The following is a 26,584-nucleotide window of genomic DNA, read 5'->3' as shown; positions in this document are numbered from 1 at the left end:
ATTCACATTCCTCTGCACTGACACTCATCCTGGTGTTGATGAAGGTCCCACAGAACCTCTGAGGACATGACAACCAAACTGATGTGGTTCAAAGGCTGAAATGGTACCAGGACTTATGGTGACCCTGTTCTGCACTAAGGGGATTGTTCTGCAGAGCTCTGCCCTAGCCCAGTCCTCTCTGGGCTCTCATCTCACCTCACAACCCCCTCAACAGCCCAGGGAAAAGCACAATGATAGGAATAACACCACTGGTTTTCATAAATCAACCAAATTAACTGTGTATTTTTATTTAATTACATTCAGACCTACAGGCTACACAAAAATATATTTTTTATTAGTCAGCATATAAATACATTTGAGTTGCACAACTCTTTCCAAAAACATTAAAAGCAATTTTTAGCCACCAACATGATAGAAGACAAATGTAATTACAATAAAATCAACCAAACACCCATTAGTTAATTAACAGTATCACCTGGAACATTTCAAAGAACTATCAAGTTATTAATTATGTGAACCATTCAGGAAGTAAGTCAAAACAAGTGGACTGCTTGTGAGTGACTTTAAAAGCACGTGTAGCCTCAAAAAGCTTCAGCTTCACTCATTTTGTCTGCTGAAATAGAAAGAAATATATAAATGAGTGCACAGGTTTGTGCTGAGAATAAGAATGAAACAAATTCTTCAGAATCTAGATTACTCATGCTAAAATTAAATGTCCAATTAACCCCTACAAATATAATACTAAAAGTTTAAAAAACTACACAAACTGGCATGCAGCTTCTTGTGCTCCTGGCAAGATCAAGAAACCAGAATTTTTGTAATAAACATAACTTAGGATCTTTCTTTGAACACATTATAACTACAATGTGAGACACCCTGTGAGCACATTGATTTTTTCAGCAAGTTGACAACCCAAAACCCTCAAAGGTTCCTTCTTTCCAGGGGCCTGTGAGCAGTTGTCACATTAAGCTGATCTTTCTGTGTACACAGAGCACCAGCCTTTCCTGCTGGGGTTCAGTCACCCTGCTAGGACTTCTGTCAACCACCTGGAGCCATGAGACACATCACAGTGGTGGCCTGGTGAAAATGAGAGCTAAAACATTCCCAGAAAGAACCTCTCTGCCTTTAGGGCATGACACCCACCCCCCTTCTGCTCTGATAAATCTCTTCTACCAAGATAACATCCAAGAGGTTTGCAAAGAAAGTCAATATTTAACTCCTACCACTAAAACACCAAGGGAAGGTCTTTACCCAAGGTCAATAAGCAAACCCAGGGGAGGATCAGGAATTCAGAGGAGTCACCTGAGTGCCACTGCTCAGCTTTATCCCCCAGTGACTCTTCAGCTGACACACCAGCTTGCTACTTACAGCTCTTCACATCCCAGTTCTGATCCAGGTCTGGTACTTCCCTGGAAGTGCAGCACTCATCACTGTGGTATACACTGTGTTACTGGGAGGGGAAGAGGAAAAGACTGAGCAAGTGACATTCCAAAGGCAAGAAGATTTATTTATAAAAACTAGCAAAGCAGCAGAACAAAGGTCATTGGAAATTAATGTTCTGCTTAGGTACAAAGAGTTAGAAGTGGTGAAGAGACTGATAAAATTGAAAGCTGCTGGCACAATTTGGTTTTCTTTCCCCAGTACAGCAAAGAAGCCATATGTGGTGTTAACACAAATCCAAACATTCCAAAGGCACCAAGGACTCAAAGTCCAGCTGCTGCCCTAAGCAATGATTTGTTTCCCTTCTGCAAAGGAACTTCCCCTTAACAGACTGAGCCTAACAAAGTGCAATTCCTTGGCCAGAGTGGCAGCCCACAGAGGAAGGGTGGTGTGGAAGTGAAGACTGTGCCATGTGTAAAAAGCAGAAATCTAAGCTGGAAACCAAATTCAGACAGACACAGAGGAAGATCCTAAGGAAGCCTGTGGTTAACTTTTAAGTGGCCAGAGGCACGGCAGGAGGAACCAGTTAACTTCTCTAAATCTAATACTTACTTGTTTAAGACTGGCTTCACTGACAACACCTGTACAGAAAGTTTGAAGAGTTGTCATTTTGGTAAATGAAGGAGGAATTAAAAGGCTATTGAGAAACAGCAGCAGAATGAAGTTATGCAAAGGAATTGTGTAAAGTCAAAAGATTTCTCTTGCTGCTTTAAGCATCTGACCATTTTATGAAAATATTTTTTAAAACACAATATTGAAGTTCTCAAAGCTGACTGGTAAATATCATTCATGTCTAAAGCTTGATCTGCCTGCTGAAATATTTGTAATTGTACTTGAATAAGGAACTGCACAAAGATGATGGCAATGGGATTCACCTCTTGCACCTTCCACTTGGACTGGTAGGCTACTCTCAAGTGTGGTGCTAAGCAGGTCAGAAATATTTACACAAAGAGTTAGGAGTGTTAAACTCTCCAGACACAGCTGTGCAGTACACCTTCCCCACCATGCCTTCCTTGCATAGCTTTTCAATACCTGACAAAAATGCAACTGCTTGGAACAGGATTTTCAGTCCAGGTCTACATGGCACAACACAGAATTTAAAAGGGATACCTTAAAGAGTGTATCAAAATTTATGTTCTGTTGTCCAGTAGCATTCAGAGCTTTGGTGGCTGCAGTTCTGCCAGAAAACAAACACAGTGCCATTAACACACTTACAGGTTCCAAAGGCTACAAAGCACCAACAGGAACAATTCCTCACTAAATGCCTTTGCATCTTTACTTTGGCCTAAAATACTCCTGAGCTGTGTGACAATCTAGTGTCACATCACTGTTACTGAGTGGGGACCAATAAGGAACCTGCCAGTGTTCTGCATACTACACTGGAGACTGTATGATGTCTGCAATGCCATCAAATACTTTCTCACTGTCAAGTAAATCCTTTAACTCTTACTCAACTTGGCTTCATACAGAAAATTGTGGTACATGCCTTAATCCTTGCAATTTCTCCTTTCTTAAGCCCTTCAATGCCACACAGACTTTCCTCTGGCATGTACTAATATCATTCCTTATCCCTTTCCCTCTTTCCCCTTACAGAAACTGAACAAGCTACCTGCTCAGTGAGCTAACATGCTGAGAGAAGAAAAGACCCAAGTCTACGGTTGTCCAAACTGCAAGTGCTGTCAGCACAGAGCTCCACACTACGTTTACCTCCGATCATCAGAAGGAGGAGGGGTGGTCCAATGGTCATAGTTGGTCTCCACACGAAACCACCTGGAGCAGCACAAACATAAAAGCAAACCAAAGGCAAATCAACAGGTAATAAAGGCCAAAAACTGTCACTTCTGCATTGGCATAAGGCTCAAAAGCCCCTTTCTTATGTCCCTTGCAAGCCCAAGGGGTCCTATGGTGATGCAGATGTCAGCCTTTACCACTAATTACTCAACACAAATGAAAAAAGGAACCTCTGAACCAGTGGCAAAGTTATACTGACTACAAAAAAAGCCAGCTCAAAGCATTAGAGATGCACAAAGAAACCACTATGGGTATGTGTGTGATGCAGTGCTCACAGCATGCAGTACAGGAGCCAGCAGGCTGGCTGGCTGTCACCAAGCCAATGTTTACCACCTGACTGCAGTCATTAAGGTGCTGTTTGTCACCACAGGGGAACTATTTAATATCTCCTTCATGTGTTAAGCTGCTGACTTCACAGAATTGATAGGAGCCAAATTCTGGGGCTTTTGACCTTTCTCCCACACCAGGTCAAAACTAATCTGCAAGTGTTGAATTCACTGGTGCAATACTTGGCAGACAGACAGGAAAAGCCCTCAAGTCTTGTCACCTCTGGAAGAATTAACATCTACAGATGCTTTTTCCACCTTTCTCAAAGAGAAAGGGTTCCCTTGAGGCTTTCAAGCTTCCCTTATCCAGCTGTCAGCCTTTGTAAGAGATGAACCTCTCAAGAAAGCTTTGTCACTAACTCTGCCTGTCTCTCAGGAGGGAATATGAAAAAAAACCACATTTTGTTTCTACTTACGCTCCACCTAAAGGATCCAGAGGCCAGAGATCTGCTGGGCCTCTCCTGTTCCTTGTTATGACCATGCCTTCTTTGGGCAAGACACCTCCTACAATATAGTAAACTTCAGCAATGATAGGAATCCCTGCTAGTCTGAGAACAGCTGACTGAAAGTCCTCTGCTCTGCTCAGGGTCTAAAGCAAAAAAAGAGATCACAGTGAAATGAAGATCACAGAGCACAGTCAAGCATGAAAAAAAACCACTGGGATGTTTTGAAAAGTTGAAAATGTGCAGCTTTTTTTTTTTGAAAGTGACTCTAAAGTGTGGCCTGAAAATACTTCAATTTTCCAGACTGATGAGTATATGAACATGAAATGCAGATGACTGCTAAATGAATTCATTAATCCCAGCTTGGCAAATAGGCCAGGAAAACACAAACACACTCTCTTCAAAAGAGAGCAGCATATCCACACTGCATTCAGTCCTCAGCAGTCTGTGTGTGAACAATGGGAGAGATGAAAGTGGGTGAAAGGGGACAACAACTCCATGGCTTTGTCTTGCCAGGGGTTTAAGAGGACTTAGGTAACACAGGTGTAAGGCAGAGGGTTGCTTACAGCCTGGCTCCTCCTGCCATAACCAGGTGACAACCTTGGCATAAGCCAGCAGTTCCACTGCAGCCAACAAACTACTGCTTCCAGGCACAGGGCCACAACCAACTGAAGTGCATCTTTAAACATGAATGCTGTACAAAAACTAAAGAATATGGAGGACATGGATCAAGTAAAATTGTTCAGGAAGATGGGGAAAGCCCTGGAGAAAAAATACTTCTAACAGCAACTCCACAGCTAGTAGTTTTGAGTCACAGCCTCAAGCCACATCTCAGACTCAAAAAAATACAAGTCTCTAAATCAGCAGGGAGTTTACCTACAAATCATATCACTTGTGCACTGTAATTCATGAATCTGCCAAGCAGCAGACCTGTTGTATCTCAGTGTACCTAAGATGAATAAAATGCACTATACATCCTGCAGCTCACCAGTGAGCTCTGCACTTTTAGTACTGAACATACCAACTGCAGTGCAAAACACTGGGTCAGATATTAACCATCTAAGAGAGAAGTTGTCACTATTTGTTAAATTACCAATCACAGCTACCTGAAATCCTCCCCAAGGAGGAAGTTTTTGCACTTTGGGCATTGATCAGAGATTGCTCCCCTGAAGGACTGCAATTGCCTCTCACACACATCACTGACCAGTTAAGGACAATGTCTATCCCCCTCAGGAAATGTACATACTGATTAATTTATTGAATTTTCTGTGAAACAAGAAGTTGCTACACCAGATTTGCCAGGAGTTTGGAAGTAGAAGTGAGATCACTGTGCGATATGAGCAACCCCCTCTGTGCACTTACATCTCTGACAAGCCAGCTGACGGGGTAATTCCTGTTCAGAAAGGCAGCTACTGCATTTTCCCACCATCTACCACCTGCTGGAAACAAAAAACCAAACACAATTACTTTATGTGCATGTTACATACACTGAAATCTATTTTCTCACCTTCCTTTCTTCTCCCAAGTCCCATTTCTAGGTCTGCAACCTTTCCCTCTACTGCATTACAAAAAAAAAGCAATAAATTTTCACTCTCTAGCTATACCATTATCAAAGGGTCAGAGGTTGGACTGGATGATCTTGGAGGTCTCTTCCAACCTAAACATTCTGTGATTCTGTGAAAGCCATCAAATGTAGGTTTGTACCCAATTGGCAATGCACACACCACATGAAAGCAACTGGAGCCTCTGTACCATCTTAAGCTTCTTACTACTCAGAAACTGCCAGTGCAAGTCATTTCAAGCAAAAACTACTGCATTCCTTTAATGATTTGTAACTTGCAACCTGTTAAGTTGTTAAACCACTTTTATTCATAGCTGAATGATAAGCACTGAGTAGTCAGACGTGACTGAACAGGGACTAGGACTTTGTCAGGCATTTCCAAAAGGACTGCAGGTCAGTCTGTTCATAGATGGTAGTCTACATCTGCCAGCTCAAATATTAGTATTAATCACCTCATTATTCATCTTCTAAAAGAAGAAGAACTACATGGAAATCCCAAAACATCGTGGTGATGTTTGTGATGATTGTGTTTCCTAAAAAATGTGATGATGTTTTTGGAGACAATTAGAGGAACTAAGAAAACCAGAAGTTTATAATTATTCACATGCCAAACCCAGAAGAAGCCAGCAGGAACAACATGCTTGTCACTCCATAGACCTTCACCCTCATTTCAAGTCACCCCCCTCTCCAGCTCCCTTCCCTCAACTTTCAGTTCAGTTGCACCTGGGGGGGTGACAGCTCATCAACTCCTGACTGGCAGAGGGGCTACTGCACACAGCAGTGCTGGATCCCTCTATCAGAATTGGGTTTATGCACCCACTAAACCACCCCTCTGCTGTCTCACATAATCCTTATACTCAGGGTGGAGGCACGCAGCTGAGAAACAACACAACAGGACAGCACTAATTTTGTCCCCAAACTGTGCCCACTCAGATGCAGGCCTTTGGTTTGCAAGACTGTCTAAAACAAGACTTTCCCTAAAGACTCTACACTTCAGACTTTATTTCCAAGCTGCTGTTAGTACGAAAAGCAGCTGGCATCTGAGTATCAGCCCAGGACACTGCAGTTTTGAAAGGACTGAATAACTGCTCTGGCATGAGAAGCAGGCTCCTAAAGAAATGAGTGCCAGCTATGGCAAGAATCTAGTGAATGCAGCAAAGCATATTAATAAAGGACACAGAAATCAAAAGGTGTGTGTGTTCTGGAGCAGAATCCCTGCTACTAAATATAATGAATAATATAAACAGTGAGTAGTGTTTGTGGAACATGCAAAAAAACTTGAGAACAGCAGACTGTCTTATTAAAAGATGAAAAAGTAAGAGTTTCTTACTGCCATCATGTGAAAATCAACATTTACTGTAGATTCTGGTTCTAACTCAGATTACATGGCTTCCAGCTACAAACAGCTAATAAGCAAAAAACCCCTCTGCTTTAAAAAAATTTAAAAAGAGGAAGGGAATGAAATGGAAGCAGCAAAACAAAGCTGTGAGTTGGATGTACCAATAGCTGTGAAAACTTAGGACTGATGAGTGACCCTTCCTCTGCCATCCTGACTGCTAGCCACCCTTCTGCTGTCCAGTTTCAGTTCTGTGGTGACACCTCAGCTTTCCTCTACTTTTGGGTTTCTCCCCAGCTGCCTTTCCAGTCATTCCATGCATTCTCTCAGGCCCTGCTGCCTTTCTTCTAGATCTCAGTCCTATGTTTCTCTTCTCACCCCTCCTTCAAAGCTGCTTGACAGGGACAGAGAGCTAAGGAAAGACTGTTCATTTGCTATACACAACTCTCTTTTTCTCTTACACCTACTCTGCCATCTCCAGTTGTGTATCTTGAGCAGACCAGACTGATTTGTCCCTGTTGGCTTTCTCCAGGGTTCTGTCTCCTTTGCAAGCTCAGATGACACTGTGCTGACAAACAAATGCCTCTCTCCTATGCCACAGCCCAAACCTGGCATCCTGTGTGCTTTCACCCCTCCAGGGCCAGAGAAGCCATGACATTCCAGCTCCTTCCTGGCACCCCTGAGTGTACCTTTCCCTCTGGGAAAATACAAGAGAAAGGTCAGAGCAGAAAACAATCAACTGCAGGGGTGGGCATGACATCAAGAGAGGAAGACAAATATATTTTACCTCGTTCATCACCAGAGACTGTGAACTTGTGGGGGCTTTGTCCAGTCCATAACCCTACATAACCAAAGAACGTGGTGCCTTGATATGCCACCTGAAACCAGGAAACATGCAGGATGTTAGCATTCTGGGACAGAACAGTCCTGAAGAGACATCCTAAAGCAGCAGTACTTTTTTGTGACTTTCACTGCAATAGAACCCTTTATGTTACAGTAAGAATTGCAAAACAAATAAGACTCGAAGGACCAAAATTTGTTAAGTTTCCAAGTGCTACAGAAGTGTTGCTCAAGTTAGTGAGTAGCCAAGCAGCAAAACATCTCTCCATCTGCAAAATAAACTAATGAATATGTAGAAAACCACAGTAACAAGGACTGCACAAGTGAATTTTTGGGAATTTTCATCTAACACATGCACAGTGACTATCAAAACTAACAAGATCTTAAAATAAAAGCCTTAGAATTGGTGCCAGCCAAAACTCATCTCTTTCCTATATTCTCCAGTATTTTCTTTATTTTATAAGATTTCCTTATTTCATAATCTTCCAAATAATCACCTTGAGATACCAGATTATACTGTTCTATTTTTTCCTGGTTTATCACCACAAACTGGATCTCCAGAAAGCAAAGAAAACCAGCATTCATCCCACAGTCCTAGAGAGTGAGTGTGGTGCACTAATAATCCAACAAACTTAGGCTGGGAAAGACATTGCCACAGTAAATACCCCCCCAGCCATGGATCCTACCTGCCCACTTTTGATGAACTGCACATCAATTGTGATCTTGTGCAGTATATCAACAAAATCATAATCCAGGTTCCGACCATGGTAGATGTTTCCTTTGTCATCCTGAGCAACAATACTAGTGCAGAACCTTCAAAAACAAAAAGAAGGAGATTTAGAAAAAGCTCTGACAACCCTTTCAATACTGCAGTCTACTTGGACAACCTCAGAAAGAAAAACTGAGTTTATCTGCTGCAAAGTACTGTATTAATGTAAGCATACAAATAACAGTTTGCATTATATTGCTAATACTTATGCTTCCCAGTCTCATCCTCTACCTTGTTTTAATCAAAAATTGTAAGAAATAAAGTTGACTGTAGTGCTGCACAGCAGATATTACAGACCAACTAGGAAGCAGCATTTCCACTTTGGAAAAATTCCAATATTTCATTTTACTTCTTTTCTAAATTGAGATGAAAAGCTGAAATCTAAAAATATAAACAAGGGATAAGTCAGACTTTCTGGATTTTATTTGGACAGCTATAGCTTACTTCATTTCAAATTGGCTAGCATTTATGTTTTTAATCACAAGATAAAAAGTTCAAACAAAGGCCTTTCAAAATTAAAACATGTCATTAAAGGGTCAGCCATTCCAATAATAGTCTAAACCTTTCTCTAGAAGAGCAAGTGTACTGAGATTCCATTTTTAATATCAGTTTAATTGAAACTGACTTTTGTATTGAATTGGCAAGGAATGAAAAATTCCTTTTCTCTGGAGTTATGAGTTTGTCATTCTAGTGCTGCATAGCACTGTCTTTTATAACTGTCAAGGCAGGAAGTTCTGCTGATAAGTAGTTTGTTCCTGGTTGATGTTTTTGGTATCATTAAAGCTGAGAAACTTAGAATTTTATGGGCCTTACCAGGGCTCTGAATGTTAAGTGTCCTCTGTGAAATACTAAGAAATCCAGCACTTAAGTGACTACCTTATTTGATATTAATCCTCATTAAACAGATCACTTGAGCTGAATACCACAGGTTAAGAAAAATAATGTGTACAAGGAGATGCAGACACCTGTATGGAAATATGCATTTTAGGATCTTTACAGGCAACACCAAGTGTTCATTATTCTCCTGCTCACACTTGTAGGGGAAAAAAAAAATTAAATGGATGTTTTTTTCCACAGGAGGTTTTGTTTGCTCTCATAAAGATATATTAAATTTATATTGTGCAAATAAAAGTTATATTATACAGTCACTGGGAGCATTCACCCAGAAGATGGTTTAAAAGCAATGTTCTGAGATGAATTGTTAATAAAAATAGATTGCAACTACTTCTGGTTTCCTTTCTGGTCAAAGAGAGCAATTTAAACAACAGAAAGATATACTGCATGATCTTCAAAGATTAATTAATACTTGGGATGAATGGCCCTTTCCCATATGATGCTATTTTTATACTTTTATGTAGATTTACATCAAAAAAGCATTGCAGCTACACCTTACCTTTATTAATCAACCACTGCTATGTTTGTTGTTCAACACAGGATACAACCAGCCTGAGGAGAATTAAACTGTCCAGATGAGTGTGTGAGAAGGTGGCACTGGAAGAACAGTGCCAGTCCCTTGCCTTCACCTCCTTTTCCTGGGCTGAAGGAAGGAGTCTCGCCCCTTCCCAGCAGGCTGGGTAAGTCCAGGACACTTACGCTGTGGATTCATAGGCGAGGTTCAGCAGGACTCCATCTCCCAGGCTTATTCCCAGAGCCTGGCACAGCCCCAGGATTTCCCCCATGAAAGGCTGCGGCATGAACAGCTTCAGTTCTGCTGCTAGAGGCCGGATAACCTGGTGGACCCATTTGGGTACAGTTTCACTGCAAAACACGTTCACGTTGTTAGCTGACAGACACACACAGCTCTGCGGACAGGTAAGGGATCTGCCAGGATCCCCAGGGCATGCAAAATGCACTAACACTCAAAAAAAAAAACTAACCCAAGAAACCCAACCACCACACAAACAAAACTCCCCCCCACACCAGAAAAAGCCTGCCCAAACACCCCAAAGAAACAACCCAACCCCCAAAGAAATCCAAAATCCCAGAAAACCCCAAGCATACCAAACCCCCCAAAAAACCCTTAACACCTAATCCGCCCCCCAAAAACCATAAACACTTCCCATAAAACAACCCTAAGCCCCCCAAAAAACTAACCCCCCCCAGAAAAAAAAAAAACAACCCAAAATAAAAACCTGCCCCACCCAAAAAAACCCCTAAACCCCAAAAAAGCCCCAAAACTCCCCAAGAAACAACCCCCCAAAAACCCCGAGCCCCCCCAAGGAAAACCAACCCCCCAAAAAAAACAACCCAACCTCCTCCCCAAAAAACCAACCAAAACCAACCAAACACCCCCAAACCCCCCGATCCTCTGAACTCCCGATGCCGGAGCAGCCGTGCCGCATCCCTGCGCCCTCAGGCCCCGCGGCAGCGGCTCCGGATCAAACCCGACCCCGAGAGGAGCGGGGCTGCCCCTCACTCCGCTCTCCCGGAGAGGAAGGGGCTGTCCGAGGGACACGGCACTTGTCACCCCGCTCCCTCTAAGGGCTCTCCAGGCACTCACCCGATGATCCGTGCCACGGCAGCGCGCAAGAAGCCGGGCTCGAAATGTCGGAGCAGCGGCAGCCAGCGCTGCTCGGGCGGGCTGTCCAGGCTGACGTTACACAGCAGCGGGGCGACTGGAGGGGACGGCGACAACGCTACCGCCCCACACACCAGCGCCAGCAGCCCCCACAGCCGCCACCCCATGGCAGCCCAGCCCTGGGCCACCTCCTCCTCCTTCCCCGGCAGCCGCAGGGGACTGCCCGCCCGGCTGGGAAGGAGCCGGGACAGCGGGAAGGCCCCGATGGCCGAGGGCGGGAACCGCGCTCCTCAGGAGCCCGCCCTGAGGCGGTACCTCAGGGAGCGGCTGGGAACAGACACCCCTCCAGCCTGACACCTCAGCACCGCATGTCCCCTCAGTGCTGCCGGCAAGGTAGGACTTAACGGAATTAAGACATTTTGACCACCTTTTCCCATTGTATATTTAAATTTCCCCGGTGTCCTAGCGAAGAGTTTACACAAGGCTGCTCCAGTTTTATATAGGGTAGAAAGGAGCTGCTGGCTATACACAAGGGAGAGAAAGGGCAGACTACAGACTAGTTCAAACCTCAGACCACAAAATTTTTCCTCACAGCCTCAGAAAGTTTTTGCACTCATAACAGGTGAAAAAAATAAGTGTTTTATACAGCTTTGTACTCTCCAACTGTTCCCTTCACTGTGGTCTCCTCAGCCCCCTCCTCATGCCATTAAAGCTCCTCTGCACCCATCTGCCAAACCTCATCTCCCTCCTGTCATACCCTGGCAGCCCCTGACTGCCCCAAGCAGGAGCACTGAATCTGAACAGAACATTCAAAGTCATTGTTTTCTATCTCCTTGAAGCCTAAGCTTTAAAGGAATTAAGTGAATACAATTGTATACTCACTATAAACATGCCTAAGGTGGGTGAACCCCCGTGTAGGATATAAACATTAACTTGGTTTCTTAAGGAAAACAAACCTCACCAACTACTCTTCCATCTCCTCCTGCCCCACAAGGAAATCTGTTTCATACAGAATTTGACAACAGGGTGGTATCAATAACTCCCTCAAGTTTTCACTAAAACAGGTGCCTGGGCAAGGATAAAGAACCCATCAATAGTCCCTCCACAGATCCACACAATTCTCACATAACACCTCAAAAATCAGACACCATCAAGTCCCACCACAAGATGCACTAATGTAGGAAAATAAAATTCCTTGGTTCTCCTGCATGTGATCCTACCTTTGTTTAAATGGCAACATGAAAACTCCCCCCAAAAACCATTTTTGTTCTTGTTTTCATAAACCAATGACTTTTTTTCCTAGCAGCTGTTCACTTGGACTTACCTGCATTACCAGAACTTGGGTTTATTAGTAAACGGGTAAAAAATAACTACTTAGAAAGTAGTTTACTCTGTAAAATCACAGCCTTAAGACAGGCAGACATTATATACATTATACAATGAACCAGAGTATTCTTTTCCCTTCCAATTACCTATTCACAAGTTCCTTCAAGTAAAATACTTTTTTCAATAAGGCTGTATGTTTTAATACTTACACATACAAAACCATCTGAAAGTAAATTATACTCAATAAAAGATCATTGCTTTCTTCCCTAGAATGCTTTCAAAAGAAATCAAAATTCTGCCTCTGTCCATCCTGTAGATCCAATGTCCAACAACTTGGAAGTGTGCAACCTGCAGTTATGAACACAGCAGATAAACCCACAAGGCACTGCAGTCCCTTTTTTCCTTTGGAATGATGGTACATGGAAACAAGCACTTTCCTAGGGCTATTTCTTCCCTGGTGATTAAGTACTCCATTCCTGTGCTGTTACTTCAGCAGCCGTTTTCTCTTTTTCAGAAGTGCATCCCGAAGAGCCAGCTGAAAAGGAAGAGTGGGACAGGCAGGTAAGGAGAAAATTATTAAGTAAAGGGTCAACAACACTGTCACATCAACAGCCCTTTTCAATTGCTTCAACCTCAGAAAAAAATATAGTTATCAGCTAAAACTGGGCACAAGAACTGGCAAATGCTAACAACTCAATTACCTTAACTCAATAGTACAACTAAAGATTTGGGCTTCAAAGTAAGTTTCAGTACATCATTAGCTGATTTTGTATCATGAACAATATTAGAGTAACAAACTGTTCTTCCACTGACATGGCTTCAGCTAAAAGAGATCAAGGAAAAGCTTCAGCTAAGAGGTAAGTTGGATTAAATAGCATTTTCTGCAAGAGTATTAACAAAGCTTCTTTTCAATGAGGGGAAGAAGGGGATGCTAGAATTCTGACAAGTTCTATATGACTAAAGAATCTTCATTGTGTATGTCAGATGTGTTTTAGTTGTTAGAGGTTTAGCTCTAGACTACAGACAGTCCATTTTATTCTACCAAAGGCAGCAGAACACAGTACTTCAAAAACCACTATAAAGTGACCAAACCATGGTAAAGAGAACTGATGCTGTGGCCCAACTTCAGTGAAAAAAAGTATGGAAAAAAGTCATTTGTTGTTTAGCTGTAACATTTCCACACAGATCAATTGGGAGTAAGGACTGACACCATTCAAGATGGTTTGTTTGAAGAAGTGAGCCAAGTGTGAGAATCATTGCAAAAGGCAGTTTCCTAAAAGTAGCTGGAGTGTTTGTTTGCAACTTTTTTGGTGTGTGCTGAGAGCTGGGTTTATGTGGTCAGCCTCGTTTGAGATGAGGCAGAACAATGGCAAATAAAAAGACTACAGGATATTTGTCCCATTTAGAAGAACCACTCAAGACATATTTCTCCCTGTTGAGCCTTGCATCTCTGAGAGCAAACTGCAGACAAATACACATTATCCTAACAATATGATCCTGGAAACCACTCAAAGCAGAGTGTAACAAAAGCATGGAATGCACTCTAGCACATAAAAACTTAGCAAGAAAACACAATGCCAGAGATGAGATCACTGCATAATTGCATTTTTCTTGGAACACATTCAAAAGGAGTTCCACTTTATAACACCCTGTAAAACCTTACACTGGCCACCAGCATGTTAGACAAAAGGATTTTAAAGGCTCTCTTCTGTGGGTGGCACGGCCCCAGCAGAGCAAAGCCATGTCCCTGCCCACAGCTGGCACAGCTCAGGCATCACCCCCAGAGCCCGGGGCTCCCTGCCCACACTCCCATCTTGCCAGCACCCCTAACCCCAGACAGCTGGGGAGCTATAGGGCTCCCTGCCCACTGCCTTCAGCAAAGTCATCTCCTCAAGTTTCTGCCTTGCCTTTTAGCTGTCCCTGCAGCTACCCTTGGCACAGCTGCCTGCAGGGACGTGGAGTAACTGGACTGCCCAATACACAGGCTACAAACACATATCCTTTCACAAGGGCTGTCCTGAATCCAGCCCTGAGCACACAGCAGAGGGCAGGGCCTTCACCACTGTGAGCACCACACTGTGAAACTCCTGTACCAGGCTAAACTGAAGCCACTTATTTTTTCTAAGCAGTTTCAAATAGGTAATAAATAACTTTTTATGCCTGTGCTTCAAGTACATCTGTGACAATCTGTTAGATGACCTGAAGGCCAGGACAAGCAGGTCCATAAAATGACAGCAACAGGAGAAAGGTCAAAGAAATAATAAGGACAGTGAAGAAACATCAAAATCTTGTCCTGAAAAAACTCCTCCAGATCAGGGAAATATTGCTCTATCATAGGATTATAGTCAGGATTCTAGAATGATGTTCTTGACTTTATAGAATGGAAAACACAGCACATCACTGCCTTCCTAATCTACACAACTTTGCAGCAGGGCTTGGTCCTTGGTGTACATCAGAGACTGACCAAAACATTCTTCACCACCACAAATCCTGATGTACCTTCTCTGGGGCAGGAGGCAAAGGAAACCACTTAGCTCAGTCCTTTCCAGCAACTGAAACAAAGTGGTTTTTACCTGTTTTTCCCTGAAAGAACGCTTGGTCTTTGTCCGGACACTATTGCTGTATCTCATCATCATGAAGTTCTTGTTCTTTTTCTTTTCTTTGTTGGAAGAGCTGGCAAATGGGTTAATTTTTGTTTTCTTTCTCACAAATTCTTTTCTGTCTGTTTTTCCAGCCTAGAATAGACAATGTAATTTAAAACAAAGGCTCATTTTCCTTTCCTTAAAGTTCACATCAGCTGCTGAGGTGAGATGTTTTATAGAAGGAACAAAACACCCAGGTTCAGTATAACTTTCTGTGGATGTTGGATACATTCTTCCATGCTGGCTGTATTTCTCAAGTTACACTGAACACTGGGTGTCTGTATTTTCAGTGTCACCTGTGACCTGCAAGAAGCATTTTGTCACAGCCAAGATGCAACAGCAAAACACTATAGAAGACACTTCTCAAAAATCAGACAGCAGCTGAGGACCCATCTTAGATACAATCCCTCCACCTCCTCCTTCTGCAGGAGACAAACACACACACAAATCAGACAGATAAAAAACACCCAGTTCCTCACCATCGCAGTTGCCAGTCTGGTCTCCTTGTCAGATTTAGGCTTCTTATGCAGATGTTCAATATCTCTGAGTGACAGCAACTCTCCCCTACACACACACAAATCCAACAGAAAGCCATCACACACTAAGCTTCATCTAGCAGAAAAAAAAAAGATGCTCTCCAAACCCTTTGCCTCTCAGTCATCTTAAACCTTTCTTTTCCTACAAACTTTAACTCAAGTGCTTCTTGTTCTCTGAGGTGAATCCTCATGCTTGGGACAACCCCTACAGAAGCTTCTCATTTCTGTTCCTTAAGTCCTGCTTTATACACAAAGTTTAAAACACTCTGGAGATATTGCCATGCTACTACTGCTACAAAACAAACAAATAAACCACAAAAAACCCCAAACCACACCCCAGATGAGCCCTTCTAGGCTGTGTGGCTGTTTGACACCTGTCACCAGGGAATACTGACAAACAGCAGAGATCTGTGCCCTGTTGCAATTAAAAGCTGTGTCACCAGATTACAGAGAAAACACTCATCAGGAGCCCATACCCTACCTGCCCTCTTCCTCTTCATCATCTATTTCAATATTTTTCCTTTTGGCACCTTTGCCAGGTGCTGCATTAAGTTCTTTGGAGAGCTGAGCAAGGCGGATTTTGTGGAACTCCTCCTGGGTCAGCAGCCTGCTGGTACTGACTGCTGCAGCTTTGGCTTTTCTTTCCTCCACAGGCATGCTTTTCACCTTCTCTGCCTTTTGAAAAAAAGTACAAAGAGTCAGAGCTTTGCAAACCATTCCTGTGCCATAATTCACAGCCTTCTTCTCCCAAATAGCCATGTAGGGGCAATATTGTTGGGAAATGCTACAATCAGGTGTTGGGATTCTTTCTATCCAACATGCAGTATCAGGACAGAGCAGGACACCCACACAGTATGTCAGAGCTCAAAAAAGCAATCTTAAATATCAAGATTCTGAAGGAATTTAGCACAGGGACAGAACTCCCTCACCTCTCCCCCTCACCCTAAGAACATGCAGACTGTAGCACAGTGGCTCAACAGTACAGCAACCTCAGTGATCCTGGTCAAGCCACAGCAAGGTCCAGAGCAACAGAATTTGGTCTGTTATTAACAAATTATGTCCTTGGGGTAGAAGACATTTACCACTCACCACTTCTTGCTGCTCCTCATCTGAGGAGTGAGGCACATCAATCCATTCTCCATCTTCATTGCCTTCTTCCTCACTCAGGCTTGCACTTTCCCAGCCATCTGCTCAGGGGAAGAAGTGCACGGGGTTGTTAACACAGGGGTAGAAATAACTTCTGATTGGATCAAACACTCCCACCACCCCTCTGATTAGCTATCAGCTATTATACCCAGGGACGTGGTCACCAAACAAGACAAGCTCTGGGGTCTCAGCCTCAGAACTACAAAGACAAAAGATACTTTACACACCCCAATGGTATTTGTTAATCATTAAGACATACACAGCTGAGGAGCATACACAGCTCCCATGCTTTCCCACTGGCAAGTTCAGCAACCAAATTGGCCTGAAAATTATTTGGAGCTGTGCTGAACTCAGCTGTGATGTTCACACACCCACATCACATACAGTCAGCTACAGATATTACTTTTTTTATAGTGATAACTGCACATGGCAGTGTGAGGTTTGTGCAAACACCTCTACAGCAGGCTGCTTCAAGCACCTGGTCTGTTTTGCCATTACTGGGAGCTGCAGTTGCCTTAATACACTTATTTCTATTGAGCTTTCAACAAACCTGCAACATTGGTGATCAGAGCCTGTACAAGAAACCTATCAGTGTACATCTATTCACTCAAAACCAAGCCAGCCATAGAAAATACCCAAAGGAGACTGCAACAGGTCAGTGTCCCAGAAAGCTGAACCACAGTGCTGTGCTTTGCAAAGCTTAAGTCTCATCTGGTGCTGAAAATCCTAAAACACAGTGCATTTGGGACAGTCTCTGAAGAAACAGGGTAGTTTACAGGTGCTCATCCTCATTACACTGTTCAGTGGCCTTCCCCACTCCCTGCCACCCAAACCAAGAGGGAAGCAATGCAATTTATAGCTTAATTACTTTCCAGAGGCTGCTTACTAGTCACTGTGTTCCCATGCCTAGGCAGCATGACCTATCAGGGTGTTTATTCCTCCAGCAAACCTCCACTGCAACATCCCCACTGCCCTCAGGCTTCATTTGCCAAACTCTTCAGACTTGAAAATTAAGTCCCACCCCATCTTTTTTCCTGGTCAAGGCCAGGTTTCCAGGCTGTGTGGAGCATTTACAGAAGAAGTTAATTAAAGCAGTTAAATATAACTTTAAACTACCTCTGCAGTGCTTTGTGATACACAAAACCTTTTCTTTAGGAAGGTCTAACAAAGTTCCGTAGCTGCAGTGTTTGTCCCTCTGCCTTTCTGTCCCTCAGTGTCTATCAGTCAGACAAAGCAACACCCAGTAACAAACTCCACTGGATAAACTGCATTTATCCAAGGATGTATCTGTGACTCTGAATGGAAAACAGACAAATGCAAGCCACCCAATGTGTGACAGCAGCAAATGAAATGCCAAGTTTCATGTCCAAATAAATTCTTGGTGACAGTAATGCTCAGAAGTCAAAGGGTAAACAAAAAAAGACCAACCTTCCTCTTGGGCTCCTCCCTTTTCCTTTTGGCTCTCAATTTCCAGTACTTCTGCTCCTGGAATATAATCTTTGGCATCCAGTTCTCCATACTCATGAATCCTGGCTTCCAATGAGGCCTCAGTAGGCTTGCCCTGCAAGTTAACATAACAATGCTAAGCAGAGGGCAGTTTTAATGCTCACAAAAAGAAAAAGGGGGAGAGAATGGGTGCAGGTGGAACACAAGTTCTGCCTGCTGAATTAAGGCATGATCTTTAATTATTAAAAAGTTAAACAAATTCTAGGAAGACAGTCAAACCTCTGTAGCATCATTCTTCTGCCACCAAGTCTGATAAATCTGAATTAAGGGACTCTTGAAGTAAGAGTGCATGACACCAAATGCAGCAAGGGAGCAGGCAAGGAAAGAACACAGGCACGACTCCAGCTCCTTCTCAAGAGGCTGTGGCACAAGTTCTCAGTAGTTTTTGAACCCCAGCCTATGTTTATGGCAAAGGCACTGCACAAAACCACTCACTCTGAACTTCTTCTGCAGCATCTCTGGGTTCAGAGAACGGAAGAGGTGTATCAGAGTTCTTGCAGCCATCATCACATCTACCCAGAAACAGAGGCAAGAATAAGTACAGAAAAGCAGAATTCTGAGCAAAGTGCAAGCCCACTCTGATAATCAGTATTTACAACCTGCTCAACCCTTTTCTGAAGTTACACCTCCCTCAGATTCATCCTGTAAGGATCCAGCTCTTCCACAGGGCTAAGTCTTCACTAGCAAACAGTTTCCCTTCTTCAGGTCTGTCAGTTCCCCTGCCCTAACTACCCTGGATTGTTTTGCATCCTATGAATATACACTCAGAATGGAGGAACTCAGACATACTGAAAGCAATACCCAAGCCCCCCAAAAACAGCCAAGACATTACTATTATGATGGCTACAGAAATGGAAGAGCAGATGATACAGGAGGAAACAAGTCACATCCATGTAGGACACTTACTTTTATTTTTATGAGTCTTGTACTGAACAAGGTCATGGAGCAGATCTTCAGTCATGGCTAAAGGACATCTGGCTGTGATTTCTTTTATTGCATTGATCCTAGGAAATTAGAAGAGTTATGTTCTGAACACCTCAGTTGGAAGAGACTCCCACTGGCCCAGTAATAGACTGGATTATCTGGGAGCTGAAAAGCATTTATACATTAAGCAAAATAGAGGAGAATACGAGAAGCAATGCAGTGGTTCTCCAAAGCACAGGATCAATGACAAGAGGAAGGTGAAAGTGGTTTAGAAAAGGAAAATGTTTTTCCATGTTCAGAGGGTTTCACAGTTTTTTCCAAGATTCTGTACCTACCCTACAGTCATGACCTCCCCAGAATTCTTGTCAGTGACAAAGTTGTTGGCAATGGTCATTAACACTGACTGGATAATCTGAAAGCAAGAAAAAAGGTTAAAGAAATTTAATGCCTATTTAATAACATAGTGGAAAAAATTACATATTAAGAGGCCTTTTCACAGAAAAGTAGAGCTCAGGACTTGTTTCTAGAGCCTGCAAATACTTCCTAGACACACTCATGCAGAAATCAAGACAAGTTTTTTTTTTTCCCCTTTACAGAAAACAAACTCTTGTAACTTCCAGAAATATCCCAATTTACCATAAGCTTTTAAAAACAAACAACCAGTCTGACCAGATTCCCTTTTCCCCCTGCTCCCAACTCCACTCAGTTGTACTTCCCCTCTGCCCTGCTCTCCATTTTGCACACCAAAGGCAGGTGAAGTACTGACCTCGGGTGGCACCAGCTGATGGGAAGCTTGTGCAGCAAACAGAAGGATCCTTGTCACTTCTGGAAGAAAAGTGGGAGGAAGATGTCAATGCATATTGCTGCAGTTCAGCCTGGCCAATAAAGGCATTTAAAGGAGCTAACTTAACAAGATGCTCAATTTAAGTCTCACAGCTGTTTCAGTCTGAAGGTCTCTGGGACTGAAAATTATCCATTTCTCCTCCCACCAAGCCTGAGGAACTCATCTGGGCTCCCCCCTCAAGATCCAGCTAAGAGAAGAAGAAATGCTCTAGAGCTACACTGAAGCACCAGTAGAACAAAGCAGCAAAACCCAGTGTTGCTTTCCTCAGCTAGTCAGGAAGTGCAGAGAACTAGGGAGTCAGATTCATCTTATTCCATTGCTGAGCATCTCAAATGCTCAGGTAAGGAGCAATAAGTGCACACAGATTCCATACAAGCCCAAAATGCTTTACACTTCTGGCAGCAAGGGCATTTTATGTCCTTCATCCACACCCTCTGGACTGTTCCTCCTTCCTGCTAAGCTACTGCTACCCAGGAATTTACAGCACCTCTAGAAGCTGACTGCACCTGGGACATGCTGTGCTGCTAGATGTGTTGGGTGCTAGCAGCTACCTACCTCTCTGGTGGGGCTGTAGGAATCTCTGAATGAAGGGGTAGAAATTAAAAACAAAAAGCTGCAAAAATAAAAAAAAATAGATTAGCTTCTTGTCTTTTTAACTTGAGATCACCTTCACCAGCTGATGTGCTGCAAAGCAAATCAAAATTCCATACAGTTAACTCTCCAAATGCCTTGGATTTTATTACATGGCATCTTCTCTTGTCTTGGCACATGGGGAGAAAAGGAAATTCCTTTTATGAAGGAAAAACAAAGCTCTGTGAAACCCAGAGTGGCTCTTGTTAAGACTGCAGAACTCAAATTAGGGCAACTCTGCTGCACAACCCTGCAACGTGGCACTTCCCTTTTAGGGACAGTTTTCTCCCCCAAACAGAAACACATCCCAGTCATTTTCATCTGTACCTGAGAGTGCCCCCCATGAGGAATTCTGGACTCCTTTAAAGAGCCTCCCAGGAGCACACAGGCCTTGGAGAACACATTCTCCTCTCTAATAGGGAGAGCTCAGCTACTCCAAACCAACAGCTTTCTCTAGCTGAGCTCAGTACCACCCAAGTCCACCACCCAAGCTAGGCTGGCTGCCATCAAATCCCGAGATTAATCAGAGCATGTACCTCATGGATCCCAACCAGCCTGGAGATCAGGTCCATGAGCATCATCTTCACTTCAAATCGTTCCTTACAGCTCTCCAGCTGCTTCAGCAGCTTCTCTGCAAAGTCTAGAAGACATAAATTGGTGGTAGGATTAAACAGCATGTACAGAACTCAGCTGGGATTGTGCTAAAAAACAAAAGGCAGTCAGGGCCCTTGCAGAGAAGAAATTAAAGGCAGACAGAGCACTTCTCCCACTGGCTTATTTTTCTTCTCACATGCCTAGAAAGCTGTGCACAGGTTTAGCAGGAAAACCAGCACAACTTCCACAACATCATAAGCACAGGGGCAGTATCTGAAGCTCAATTGGTTTAGATACATTTTCATGTTTATCTGAACAACAAAATCCCTGGAAGTTCACTAGATCAGACAAAGATCAAGTGAAGTGAGATGAGACAACCAGACTAATAACAACAAATATTCTGAAGGGGCCAAGCCAAAGAATCTGTAGTAGATTCCTCCCTGTTCAAAATGGCCTTCCACATAGGAGGTAGAGAGCCACATCCCCAACTGCAGCAACCAGGCAGATGATAAAATATTGCTTCCTCCTTGTCCATCTGTAAGTATTTAATTATCAAAAGCCATCAGGATTGATAACACTTCTCTGCAGTGCCATGGAAGTCTAGGATATAGCACAGTAGTGGTCACATTGGTACCACTTTCCATCTACATCACACTTTATCTGCTTGTCACTGCATTCTCCTGCCAGAATTGCTTCTTAAACATCAGTGCCTGAAAAAAGGCAAAACATAATGCCTGCTTACCTTGGGGGTCATGAATCAAGTGGATAGCAGAGAAGTTGAACACCTCTGGCCTGCTCTTCTTCTTCTGTTTCTGCATGGCAAGAAGAGTAAGAAACTTTATTTTAATTCCCATGAAAAAGCTGCAGGTGCTTGTGCTGCAGGCTGCTGTTAAAGCTGCTCTTCCCCATGCATCTCTTGGAAGGGGCAGTTTAACAAGTAACCTGGCACTCCTTAGCTGCAGAGGGCTTCCTGACACCTGACCCAAGACACCAGGAGCTGCATTCAGAGATCCCTTATCCAGACACCACATAAAGGTACCAAAGTGCCCAGGGCAGAACTAAAGCCACCACCTGCACCCTAAAACATAAAACACTGTCCTGAGCCTGGGCAGTGGGTGCTGGAGCAGCTGAGGCCCTGGGCCTGGCAGAGATGACCCAAGGCAGGCAAGTGAAGAGGATTTCTGCCCGTGGAGGATCACAGGAAGCAGAGCTGTCCCCTCTCCTCACCTTGAGGACCTTCAGGGCTTTCTCCAGCTTCTTCTTGCGCTTGGTGCTCTTCTTGTTGGTCGCGTACCGCACCGTCAGGTCCCTGGCTGTGGGAACATCATCCTGCACGAGGCATGCAAGGGAAACTAGGCTCAGGTGACATCAGGATTCAAATGGAAATCACAGGGAAAGTATTAATCTTTGAGGATTATGTATTTTAACTGAAAACTGTGCCTCACAATAAATCACAGAGCAAGAGCAGCATTTAAAATCCCGTGTCACAGAACCCAACACGTACCTACATGCATGAGAGATCAAAACATTTCATCAGGAGCTTCAGTACAGCAGTTTATAAATCAGGTTAGTTAGAGAATTGTTCACTCACAAATAGTGATATCCTGTATTAGGATTGACTGGTTTCCTGTTAGGTTATCAGCCTTCAAGGTAACTGGATTACATTCCTTAGAATGTAAATGGGAAGTAGAGGAAAAACTGATGACAAAGCAGACTGCTAAAAACTCAGAGAAGCTTCCAACACATTAGGTGAAAGCCTCTCTCTTCCCACAACTGCATGACACAGCTAGACTGACCAGCCCCTGCTTAGGTCTTTAGAGTGAACTGCTCCCTTCACAAGGAAAGGAAAGCAAAGGAGCTCTTAGCACAAGTTTTTAGACAGACAGCAAAGGCATCCTGCTATCAGCTGGGGCCAGCTGCAATGCCTGGAAATCTCTGAAGGAAACAAGATGGAAAGCTAAGCCCCACAGCAGCAGATTGGTAGAGCCAGATTGGTCACTAGGATGGCAGATATGAGAATTTGAAAAACAGAGAGGACAGGATTTAACACCACACCCACCTCAGATTCAGAGTCACTCTCTTGTTTCTCATCTTCATCTTTCCCAAGAAAGAACTTCAAGCTGGCAACTAATACCTGAAAATCAGAGTGTAAGCTTCTGTAGGAGAGGACAGGCAGCCCTACATCCACATCCTGCGCTACACAAGCTCTCCCAGTGGTGTTACAGGCATGGATATCAACTGACAGCAAACCAAGACTAAAGCAGACCATGTTTTACAGACAGTCTGTTTCTGCTGCCCATCCTCAACAGCTCAAGGCACACACAGAGTCAAAATGCAGCTGGGCTTCCACAAGACCTGGGAAAAGTTTTCAAGAAGCACATTTTCTTCCTGTCATTCTGCAAAACAATTTGATTTGCTCCACATCAGTATTACCAGGCAGTCCTGCACAGCTGACACCTGAGACAGTGCTCAGAACTCCAAACTTATTAATTCATATATGGGTTTGTCAGTTGGATTTTTAGTTTGGATTGGCTGGTTTTTACTGAACAGAACAGCTTTGGGCCTTCACAGTGGCAGAAACTTGTCTCAAACTACACATCTTTAAACCCCCCAGCACTGTAGTGCTGATACAGAGGACATAAAACCCAAAATACCCTCAGCCCCAGGCAGGACAGCAGTTTTATCCACATTGAACAAATGAAAGCCTGAGTGCTGATGAAAAGGTGGCAATATTCTGCCAGTCTCTTCTGAGCAGCAGTGCACAGCACACACATCCTCCCCACACCACTCTGCTGCTCTGCAGCTCAGAACCAACACCACCTCCTCCCACAACACCAGCAGCATCCTGAAAGTAAAACAATCAGGACACAGATCATCCCTGAAGCTTGTTAGCAATTAAGCACCACAGGAAAAACACAGCTCAGGCAAACACCCAGCTTCATGGAGTGATTCCTCACCTTGGTTACTTTGGAAAAGCAGGCAGTGGTGATGACATTCACTGTTTTGGCATCATTCCTGGAAGGAAGCAAAACATTAGCTTTTCCCTTATGTTTGGCAGTTTGATGTCATGGCTCAGAAAGTGAAATCCCATGAAAATCCCTGTGAGCCTCCTCACAGGAAGGCTGGGGGGGAAGGCTGGGGAGGAAGGCTGGGGAGGAAGGCTGGGGAGGAAGGCTGGGGAGGAAGGCTGGGGAGGAAGGCTGGGGAGGAAGGCTGGGGAGGAAGGCTGGGGAGGAAGGCTGGGGAATCAGGACCAGGCTGCCACACCTACCAGATATTCCTTGTGTAAAGTTCAATCATCACATCCAGAGAGATCTTGGCAGCAGTGGGATTGCTGTCCCTCAGCATGGTGTACATGAAGTTCTGCAATGTCTACAAGGGGAAAAAAAAAGTTTGGAAGCATCTCCTGCAAGTCTTTGACAACACCAAGGGGTGAAAGGGCAGCAGAACCAAGAGGTGGAACACTTACTGTGTTTACTTTGTTGTTCTTGTGTTTGGCATTGATGTTCTTGATGTCTGAGACAATGTGAGTGTACAGAGTCTGGGAAGGGAGAGATGAGATGAGATGAGATGAGATCCCTGGGAGCCATGCAGGGAACACTGCAGGTACTTTGCTAGTCCTAAAATCAGGGACCAACCCACAGACCCCTGACAACACTTCTGTCTGCTTTTAGTTGTAAAAACACACTTAATTTTTATGTATTCACAAACCAATACAAACACAAAGGCTGGAAAATCAAGTGAGGCTTTACAACCCCCCCTGTTCCTTCCAGACACAGCCTGATGGGCAGTTTAACCACTCTGCTGGCAGAAAGCAAACATTTGGCTTTCAGGGCAGATGATGTGAAACAGAGCTGTAACTAGCAGGTGCTTTACTGGAAGCAGAGCTCCAGGGCAGTGCTGGGCAGGCACGGCAGAGCCCAGAGGGGTCTCCTGGGGGGCAGGGCAGAGCCCGGGGGGAGCTCTCCCGGAGGGGTCTCCCGGGGGGCTGGGCAGTGCTTACTTTGCGCAGCAGCTTATCGTGACAGCGCAGCAGCTGGAAGAAGAGCTCCAGCAAACTCGTTGGGCTTATCAGGTTCTTGTTCCTCAGCAACATCAAAGCCTTACAGAAGGTCTGTAAGAAAAGAAACGGGGAATCGGAACCAACGTTTCATAACCCTCCCCCTCTCGATTTTATTTTTTTTTTCTCTCTCTTAACAAAACACCCGCATTTCAAGCCGCGGGTGCGGGTCTCACCATGCGCAGGTCCGGGTCCAGCACGGTGTGGTGGTAGGAGAGCAGGTCCTTCAGCTGCTGCGGAAAGCTGGCCATGTGCTCGGGGTAGCAGTGGGCAACCTGGGCAGACAGAGAACCCGCCGAACCCTCCGGGTCACCGCCTGAGCCCGGGCAGGTGGGACCGAGACCCCCGCTGGGGGCAGGGGCTGCGGGACCCTCACCTGAGCCAGGAACATCACCAGTTCCGCCAGCTCCTTACTGGGCTTGTCCGGCTGGAAGCTGAAGATCTCCACATGGGACTGGTAGTGGTGGTACTGCTGGAGGAACTGAGCACACACAGGGCCGGCGGCGGTCAGCGGCGACACCGGAACCCCCCGGTATCACCCCCCGGTACCACCCCCCCCCCCGGTCCCGGGGTCCCGGCCCGCTGGGCTCTCTACCTCCTCGGTGTAGGAGGTCGGGTCCCGCTTGATGAGGTTCTGGAGCTGGGGCAGGTTGCTGGGCAGCTTGTTTCCCTGGCGGCCCGACATGGCGACTCCCGGCCCGGTCCAACCGAACCGCCGCCTCCTCGGCCCGGGACACGTGAGCTACCAGCTGGGCGCCGCCATCTTGTCCCGCCCGCTCCCACCGGTGCCGCCTAGGGACAAACTTGTGCGAGGCGCTGGTCCTCAGCACCCCTGGAGCAGCTTGGCTGCTGAGGGCAGGCACAGAAAATAGTCATTATTAGCATCCTGCCGGGGAAAAGGCGGCTGTCAGCACCGCCTCTACACTCCAAAGCTTCACACGAGCGGGGGGGTTGGCTCGCTTCCTCCTCAGCTGCCTGCAAGCAGCCAGGGGACAGCAAGGGCTCAATCACTGCAGCTCACACTCCCATCACTCCTCCCTCCCACCTGCTCACCAGGTACTCCTGCAGGTTATTTCCCTCGGGTCCCTCTTTTCAGGGAAATAATTTCACAGTAAATCTCACATGTGCATAGAGAAGGTGAGGAGTAAATGCTTTTATCCTCAACAAGGACAAAAATATTTCCAAGTTTATTAGTTTACCTTTAAAGCAAAGCAATAGGAATGTCTGGGAGGTTTTGCTTACATCCCTGTGGTGTATTTGCTGGCTCACTTCTCATTTCAATTCTCTTTGAAGGGAAGGGGTTTGTCTCCCTGGAGTTAATGCTGGAGTCAGGGCTCTTTCTTTTCCTTCAG

The 26,584-nt window shown here is 44.6% G+C and overlaps 2 protein-coding genes across 4 annotated transcripts; both read right to left on the bottom strand.

The window, feature by feature from the left end:
* Positions 1 to 252: 252 nt before the first annotated feature.
* On the bottom strand, positions 253 to 11,291 carry NAAA (N-acylethanolamine acid amidase). Of its 3 annotated transcripts, none has more exons than XM_030450237.1 (11): positions 11,007 to 11,291; positions 10,100 to 10,264; positions 8,424 to 8,550; positions 7,685 to 7,775; positions 5,363 to 5,439; positions 3,974 to 4,146; positions 3,148 to 3,210; positions 2,551 to 2,617; positions 1,993 to 2,021; positions 1,369 to 1,450; positions 253 to 613 (listed from the first exon to the last, which is right to left on the bottom strand). In XM_030450237.1, exons 1-10 carry the CDS (start codon positions 11,189 to 11,191, stop codon positions 1,375 to 1,377), a joined length of 1,053 nt encoding a protein of 350 aa, XP_030306097.1. In that variant the 5' UTR covers positions 11,192 to 11,291; the 3' UTR covers positions 253 to 613; positions 1,369 to 1,374. The 3 variants fall into 3 exon arrangements, with proteins under 3 accessions (XP_030306097.1, XP_030306098.1, XP_030306099.1); XM_030450238.1 differs by having other exon boundaries at positions 253 to 610; XM_030450239.1 differs by lacking the exons at positions 253 to 613; positions 1,993 to 2,021 and having other exon boundaries at positions 1,368 to 1,450.
* A 1,278-nt stretch (positions 11,292 to 12,569) lies between these two features.
* Positions 12,570 to 25,993, bottom strand: SDAD1 (SDA1 domain containing 1). Its single transcript, XM_030449676.1, has 22 exons — positions 25,828 to 25,993; positions 25,609 to 25,713; positions 25,409 to 25,507; positions 25,176 to 25,286; positions 24,642 to 24,713; positions 24,444 to 24,544; positions 24,130 to 24,187; positions 23,232 to 23,306; positions 22,400 to 22,501; positions 21,915 to 21,984; positions 21,115 to 21,218; positions 20,504 to 20,561; positions 19,871 to 19,929; positions 19,440 to 19,516; positions 19,087 to 19,184; positions 18,616 to 18,692; positions 18,103 to 18,235; positions 16,618 to 16,715; positions 16,010 to 16,203; positions 15,472 to 15,556; positions 14,924 to 15,085; positions 12,570 to 12,885 (listed from the first exon to the last, which is right to left on the bottom strand). The coding sequence occupies exons 1-22, from the start codon at positions 25,915 to 25,917 to the stop codon at positions 12,835 to 12,837; spliced, it is 2,079 nt and encodes a 692-aa protein (XP_030305536.1). The 5' UTR covers positions 25,918 to 25,993; the 3' UTR covers positions 12,570 to 12,834.
* Positions 25,994 to 26,584: the final 591 nt, after the last annotated feature.

Source organism: Calypte anna, chromosome 4A (assembly GCF_003957555.1).
Source record: "Calypte anna isolate BGI_N300 chromosome 4A, bCalAnn1_v1.p, whole genome shotgun sequence".
Lineage (NCBI taxonomy): Eukaryota > Metazoa > Chordata > Aves > Apodiformes > Trochilidae > Calypte > Calypte anna.
The sequence above is the reverse complement of the archived record's forward strand: the minus strand, read 5'-3'. Positions and strand labels throughout refer to the sequence as shown.